The sequence below is a fragment of the Haliotis rufescens genome, unplaced genomic scaffold, assembly GCF_023055435.1.
Source record: "Haliotis rufescens isolate VD_foot unplaced genomic scaffold, xgHalRufe1.0.p SCAF_9, whole genome shotgun sequence".
In the NCBI taxonomy this organism is placed as follows: domain Eukaryota; kingdom Metazoa; phylum Mollusca; class Gastropoda; order Lepetellida; family Haliotidae; genus Haliotis; species Haliotis rufescens.
In genome coordinates this window covers 29,178,838-29,187,026 of record NW_025964383.1, presented here as the reverse complement: position 1 = coordinate 29,187,026, position 8,189 = coordinate 29,178,838, and the positions used below count along the sequence as shown (strand labels likewise).

The following is an 8,189-nucleotide window of genomic DNA, read 5'->3' as shown; positions in this document are numbered from 1 at the left end:
GGCGGTGACCAAATGTTGACACTGACATGAACCAAGTATACAGCTGTGTCAAATATACCTCCAAGGAAACACTGTGGCGATCCTGATTGAGTGAATGACAATTTCAGACAGTCACAGCAAGCAATATGGTGACTTGAATGAAACTGTTGAAACAGGTCAAGTCCGCAAAGCGATCTTAGCGCTCTGACCGTTGTAAGTCTATGTTAAGGGTAGGGGGCATGGGTGGCTCAGTCGTCTAAGGCGCCGCAATTCTCTGTGCAGAGTTGCATACCTTGGGCACGCCAGAAACCTATCATTATGTTCGAATGGTTCGAATCCCGGTTTGCCCTGATTATGTTTCTAGGTTTGTCAGCACCATACCTGTGCTCGTGGGTTTCACCGAAGTGGTAAACGTCTGTGACCTGCATCACTTCGGGCTTTCCTCCCACATTAAGCTGACACGCCGTGATATAACTGGAGTACTGTTAAAAGCTGTGTTTAACCCAACTCACTCACTATGTTAAAGTATGGGAGTCATAATGGCCATAGCACTAAGGTCACTTTGTAGAAGGGACCCAGAGAGCCAACATGTTGAGCAATGACTATTTGCCTAAACTGGAGCTAGGGAGGGAAGTTAAGGACAAGAGCACCAGGGGGTCAATAAAATTGGAATAAAAGATGATAAAATCTAACTTTCTATAATCAAAATACCAAAACTAGGCAAGTAGCAGAAAAGACTGGTTTCCAAGCTGGTCCATTTATTCTGGTGTCCAAGAGGAGAGAAAAAATTAAAATGATCTTGAAAAATTCATACCTTTTCTAATCAAGCAAACATAATTGATTTCAAACTTTCTTGGTTTCTATATATCATCCTGACTCTCTGGCTTGTGTTCTTTTACTCTCAACCTGTCTAAAAAAGTAACATCAAGCATGTGAATAATACTGCTATAATAACAATACAAAACAGTCATACCATAGTCAGTGTAATAAGACCTAGGCACTCACAACATTATCGTATGTGACAGAGTTACAACATGTTTATTTGATATGGTTCCCCCCAAAATGCATGATCTCCATCCTCAAACATGAAACCCTTGCAAAATATAAAATAAGGAAATATCAACCATTTGTTTGTTGTTTAACTCTGCACTCATCAATATTCCAGCTCAGTGACAGAGGCCTGTAAATAACTGAGTCTGAAACAGACAAACCAGTGATTGATAGTATGAGCAATGAGCCAGGCACTCGTGGTGCCATGACATGCAACCAAGTCAACACATCGGGCCACCCAATCCATTAAGTCATCTTGTATGACAAGCCCAGGTTGTTAGGGGCCAGGGCCCCGTTCCACAAAGCGATCTTAGGGCTAAGTTGATTGTAACTCACTAAGTATGCGATCTTAAATTTTTGTTACGATCAGCCGCCCGTTCCACAAAGCAATCTTAACTAAGAGAGTTGTAAGTTAAGATCAAAATGCTAAGTTGCCCCGGACCAACTTAGGATTGCTAAAATCGATCTTAAATATTGTACCATAACAACAAAGATGGCGACTTTTATTATGGTGTGCAAGGAAATGCGTCGTCTGCTGAACATGACCAAGGGAGGCCACTCCAAGGGAAAATTTCGTATCTTTATGGCTGAAGATTCCGATCTTTGTTAAGATCGTCTACTTAAGAACTTGTAAAGTTACAATCACCCTAAGATCACTTTGTGGAACGGTTGTAAACTTTAGCTAAGACAATTTTAGAATCGACGTAAGTCTCTAAGATTGATTGTAGTTAATGATCGCTTTGTGGAACGGGGCCCAGGTCTGACCAAGAGTCCCCAATAGGGATATAGTCCCTGGTCATCGAGCAGATCTGCCCGTGAGTACACAGCCCTGTGTCTTGATGTGAGACTTACGGTGGCCCATAAGGGACATGGAGTCTGTTTTTCAATATTTTGATATTTCACTTACTTTTATCGCAACCTTTTGCAAATTAACACAATTTGTCATACAAATATGTGATAAATCATGCATAAAAACAACCAAAAACATGGAAAAAGTATTTTCAAGTAGCTATTGAATCGCTGAAATGTGAAGCGAAATTGTCAAAAACTAAAATGGAAATGTCAAAAACAAAAACAAAAAGGTTAAAAACTAAAATGGAAATGTCAAAAACAAAAGCGATGGAAATATTATCACCTCTAGTGTCAAAAAACTAAAATTAAAATACAGAAAACTATTTCCACCGCGGTGAAAATAGTTTTCTGTATTTTCATTTTAGTTTTTGACCTTTTTGTTTTTGACATTTTCATTTTAGTTTTTGACATGTTCGCTTCACTTTTCAGCGATTCAATATCTTCTTTATACATGATTTATCACATATTTGTATGACAAATCGTGTTAATTTGCAAAAGGTTATGAAAACAGTAAGTAAAAAATCAAAATATTGAAAAACAGACACCATGTCCCTTATGGGCCACCGTAGAGACTAGTCAGCTAGTAGCTACATAGTACAACGGCTGCAGAGATAAATTTGTGTAACAATAAACAATTAATGCTTTAAATAAACAAAACAGGATTAATCACTTGCTTTGATTACCTCAATCTCATTAATATCAGATACAGTCAAGTCCCGTTTATCCGACATTGTTGGTTGCATATGATTATGTCAGATTAACGAGTATGTCGGATAAACGAAATTGGGCAGTATCAACGTTCGTGATCGAAAATCCACCGCTGAGAATATCCAATTACAGGTCACGCCAGAACGACTTTGCAAACTTTAATTTTGTTCATCCGACATACTTGTTAATCCGACATAATCATATGTCATATGCAACCAACCATGTCAGATTAACAGGACGTGGCTGTATATGGCTATTGATGTATGGATTTCTTTAAATTTGCAGATAACATTTTTATAATGTACAAAAACTATATCTGAATAAGGACACACATTTTTTATTTGTTGCTTTGTCTGCAAAAGCAGACGGATTGAAATAAATTAAACATAAAAATATTAATTTCTATTATGTCACCAGCTAGTAATACAGACCCTCAATAAAATTGTTACATATAAATTCCATGTCTACATCACTATCAGTGATTTATGAAGCCAGCTGCAGTAAATGATTTTCATTTAAATAAATAATAAATTGACATAAATATTTTTTTATATTTTTTTTCAACCGACCTTGTGTGGGAAAGCTGGAGTAAATCCGTGAAACATAACATTAAAAAAGTGTGGCCTTATGTAAAAATAATATTTCATAACAATGATATATATATATTTGATTTGTTGAATATATAATGATAGAATCATTACAACACACATATATATTTTCAAAGTGGTTTGTGACTCTACATATCAACAGACCAATGAATAAACTCAGTATGTATACCAACAAAAGAACCTCTCACTGTGCAGCATGGAGAGTTTGTTCAACCTGCTCAACAATAAAATTTCAAAAAGGCCATTTAATGTGGGTATAAAAAATATATATATATATATGTATATAGATGGTTATAGTTTATAAGAGGACTGTATCACATCGTTAATATGAGGCAATATATAACAGTTACTGAATTAACTTCACTTATGTCAATCTCATTTAAATCAGATCTTAGTTTTCGCTACCGCTAAACAAAGATATGAGGACATCCCATAATGGGTCAAATCAGACCGACCTTGCGGTAACTTTGACAAATGGAAGGACTGACAAGAAGTCGACATTAGCCAATCAGAAGGCCGCTTTCTTGTGCTTTACGGCACTAATTTCAAATTGGCGACTATGCTTCGAAACAAATTTTGACAAATTCTTGATTAAAAATTTGAAACCTTAACAAAAGAACATTCTGGAATGGCTAACAGATGGTCTAGATTGTATGGATTCAGTTGTTAAACCCGTAATTATCGTTCAGAATACCCCGTGTGAAAGTTTTCGAGGTTGCATGATTAGAAATCACATTCCGACTGTCACTTTCATGATCTGGTAAGCGACGCTCTGATTGGTCGGATGAAATGTCGTTTTGACGTGACCTCTAATGGGATGTCCTCGGATCTTTGTTTAGCAGTGGCGAGAACTAAGATCTGATTTTAATGAGATTGCACTTATGTGTTCCAATCAATAAACACCATACAAAGAATTTCACCTTTAATACTAAATGATTAAGTTTATGAACCTAACGAATCTACAATGATGTCAGTCAACAACTTTTTATGAAATCAGCTGCAACTAAAACCTTTAAACATTACAAAACACCTGTTCCTTTCAAAATATTTCACCAATGTTCAAATTTTTCTTTTTGTATCTGTTATTTGATTTTGTTTAAATGCAAACCAAATTTTCAAAATCTTCTACATGATTAATAACAATTTTTCCCCGAAAATGTGGAATAATATTTGATCCAAACTCTGTCAAAGGCATTTCATCCACACCTAGCTTTGATTATGGTCAATAAAAAAATAATAATATGCAAACATATAGCACTATCTTAAACATCTAATTCATTCAAAGGCGTTTTATTTGTTGTATTATGGTCACAAGACAGTTCATCAAATATATGTCCTTAAACCATGGGATCGTCTTTTGAATTTAATTCTTTCAAAGGAATTTCATCCATAGCCAGCTGCCTCTCCATGCCTGGAGCAGGTCTGGGTGGTGCGGACTTGGGACCAATTCCGCCCACGGTGTGTTCTCGTCGTAACAATGGCTTCGTCTCAGTTTCCTTACCAGCATGGTCAGTTTCCTCCTCTTCAAACACAGCATCGAGACTAGGTTCCTCTCTGGGTAGATCAGGCTCCACCATCCCCATGCGTGCTGTATTACCGAGGTCAATGGTTACAGCCCTGGGATGGGCATGATCGTCTTTCTCCTTTCGTTCTTCACAGGCCTGAGCCTTGAAGTCGGACCAGGACGCCGGTCTGTCTGACACCGGGGACGATGGGGATGATGGTGATGTCGATGACTTCAGTCGTTGAAGGCGTCGGTTTCTTGCCGTCTTTTTCTGAATCTGATTGGCCATGCTTGACCGATACTCTTCTGTCAGGTTCTTGTCGTAGTTGCTGTGGAGCATCTGCAAGAGACATGTATATAAATTCCACAACTTCCAGAATATTGTTATTATTGTTATTCTTTATAAAATATACTGTTATGTGGTTCAAACTTCAAAGAGTGAGTGAGTGAGTTGGGTTTAACGCCGCTTTTAACAGTATTCCAGTTATATCACGGCGTGTCAGCTTAATTTTGGAGGAAAGCCCGAAGTGATGCAGGTATCAGACGATTACCACTTCAGTGAAACCCACGAGCACGGGTATGGTGCTGTCAAACCTAGAAACATAATCGGGACGAACGGGGATTCGAACCCACAATCATAGGTTTCTGGTGTTCCCAATGGACGCAACTCTGCACAGCGAATTGCGGCGCCTTAGACGACTAGCCACCCGTGCCCCCCAAACTTCATAGAGATATTAATAGAGATAAACTCCATGGGTAATTGTTATTTAGCGTTGCAATCTCAGTCTTTAAAAAATTGCATCTTGACCAGAGAAACCAGTGATCGATATTATGAGCAAATTCACATGCCTTAGGGATGCAGAGATTTTGCCAAAAATTGAAAAATGAAGGGGTGGTTTTGATCATGTTTCTAAATATATTGCAGGAATTTCTTTTACTTTGTTTTTCGTAGTAAACATAACAGCGTGAGGATGATAGACTTTTCTTATATCAAACTAAACTTTGCGATTTCACAACTAATGACAGACTACTGTGTGATTTATTTACATGCTATTACAGTTTTAACAAATAAAAATGTTACACAGTGAAATTTAAAATGCGGGTTTCATCATTTATGTGTGTGATCTCTCCTACACAACTCATTGTAATATGCATGATTGTAATTAATTTGCGTGAATCCCTGGCAATTCCTCTGGGATATACCCAGTTCCTTAACTTAAGGACAGCCTCTGTGGTCTAATGGTAGAGCATCCGCCCGGAGAGCAGAAGGTCCAGGGTTCGATCCCCAACCGCGTAATACCAAAAGACGTTAAAAGATGGTACTTGTTGTTACCCTGTCTGGCGCTCAGCATTAAGGGGCTAAAACAAGGACTGGTCGGCTCGGAGTCGGTATACTGTGTCTGAGTGGGGTATTCATGTTAAACTGGGGCATGGTATCTCAGTGGGCTAGCACTCTAAATCAGCATCAGTCCGGACTAGTACAAGCAGCCACAAACACACACACACACACACACACACACATACACACACACACACACACACACACACGTGCATGCATATAAGTGCAATAATCTTGGACACGACGTTAAACCCCATTTCACCTCACCTCACCACCTTAACTTGAGCCATGCTTGTGCATATTTTGACCATTGAACAATGCAGAGATACATCAGAAAGGACTGAAAGGTTAAAAAAATGCCTACCATCCTGCTGGTATGATGAGACAGTAGGAGGTGACGGAGACTCTTCGCATCAACATCTTGGTCTTTGGATTTATGTCTTCTTCGCACTGCAGGCTCTGAAATATACATGCAGTAATGCAGTTTACATTGCACTGATAACAAACTACTAGGAGTAAGAAGAATATTGATTTAGATTCAGCTTATATTATGGGACAATACCCATTATTTGTCTGCTGTCTGGCCTCATTAGGGCATCTTTCCACCCAGGATATGTGTTTGTTTGTTGTTTAATGCCGCACTGAACAATATTCCAGCAATCTGTAAATAATCAAGTCTGTACCAGACAATCCAGTGATTGACATCATGAGCATCAATCTATGCAAATGGGATACGATGACATGAATCAACAAAGTCAGCGAGCCTGACCACTCAATGCTGTTAGTCCCCTCTTACAACAAGCATAGTCGCCTTTTCCCCACATGGGTACAATGTGTGAAGCCTGTTTCTGGTTTCCCCACTGTGATATTGCTGGAATAATGCTAAAAGCGGCATAAAACCTCACTCACTCACTCACTCAATCAGCTGGAGATCAAGGGAATTATACCAAATAAATACAAATCTACATATTCCTAAAAAGAAAAGGTGGGCCTAATATAATTTTTCTGGTTATTGTCAATTTTTGAATAACCAACATGGTTTGCTAGCATACATCACAGACTTGACTACATCACAGGACCACAGGGGATACAAGTGGTGGTCAACAGGTGGTGGTCATCAGGTCAAGCAGCCCTACCTGGCTCTATTTCTACAGGCATCTGGTTGGCGTCGTCATCCTCTTCCCCAATGACAGGCTTCTGTCCAATACCTGGCAGGTACATGCTGGTGTCAATGTGAGGGCTGAAACACACAGCACATACACAGGTCTCTTCACACACGCATCTTATTATAGTAAACGATCGTTTACGAACTCAAAGTGACCACTAATTTTAGTCCGTAATAACCATATTTCATTATAAGCATATCTACAGCATATATGCAACAAATGCCCCGGACTAAAAAATAAGTTCGTTATTTTTGTCAGTTCATTATAAGCGTGTTCTTTTTCAACGTAGTTTACTGTTTATGCATTTTATGACATGCATCATATAACCAGTACTCGTCTTATCACACACTTATCTTACCAGTACTCGTCTTATCACACACCCATCTTACTAGTACTCGTCTTATCACACACCTATCTTACCAGTACTTGTCTTATCACACACCCATCTTACTAGTACTCGTCTTATCACACACCCATCTTACCAGTACTCGTCTTATCACACACCCATCTTACTAGAACTCGTCTTATCACACACCAATCTTACCAGTACTCGTCTTATCACACACCCATCTTACTAGTACTCGTCTTATCACACACCCATCTTACTAGTACTCGTCTTATCACATACTCATCTTACTAGTACTCGTCTTATCACACACTCATCTTACCAGTACTCGTCTTATCACACACCAATCTTACCAGTACTCGTCTTATCACACACCTATCTTACCAGTACTCGTCTTATCACACACCCATCTTACCAGAACTCGTCTTATCACACACCCATCTTACCAGTACTCGTCTTATCACACACCCATCTTACTAGTACTCATCTTATCACACACTCATCTTACTAGTACTCGTCTTATCACACACTCATCTTACTAGTACTCGTCTTATCACACACCCATCTTACTAGTACTCGTCTTATCACACACCCATCTTACTAGTACTCGTCTTATCACACACCCATCTTACTAGTA

The 8,189-nt window shown here is 38.8% G+C and overlaps 1 protein-coding gene across 2 annotated transcripts in view; it reads right to left on the bottom strand.

Moving 5' to 3' along the window:
* Window positions 1-706: 706 nt before the first annotated feature.
* The window catches only part of LOC124130842 (sodium/hydrogen exchanger 1-like), a 67,978-nt gene continuing 60,495 nt past the window's right edge, over window positions 707-8,189 (bottom strand). The window contains exons 20-23 of one of the 2 annotated variants that reach the window (XM_046493873.2): window positions 7,177-7,280; window positions 6,405-6,499; window positions 4,699-5,041; window positions 707-889 (exon numbers count right to left, since the gene is read on the bottom strand). In XM_046493873.2, the coding sequence (XP_046349829.1) occupies window positions 840-889; window positions 4,699-5,041; window positions 6,405-6,499; window positions 7,177-7,280 (592 nt within the window). In that variant the 3' untranslated portion in view covers window positions 707-839. Of the gene's footprint in view, window positions 890-3,954; window positions 5,042-6,404; window positions 6,500-7,176; window positions 7,281-8,189 lie in introns of those variants that run through there. The other variant, XM_046493862.2, reaches the window with a different exon arrangement.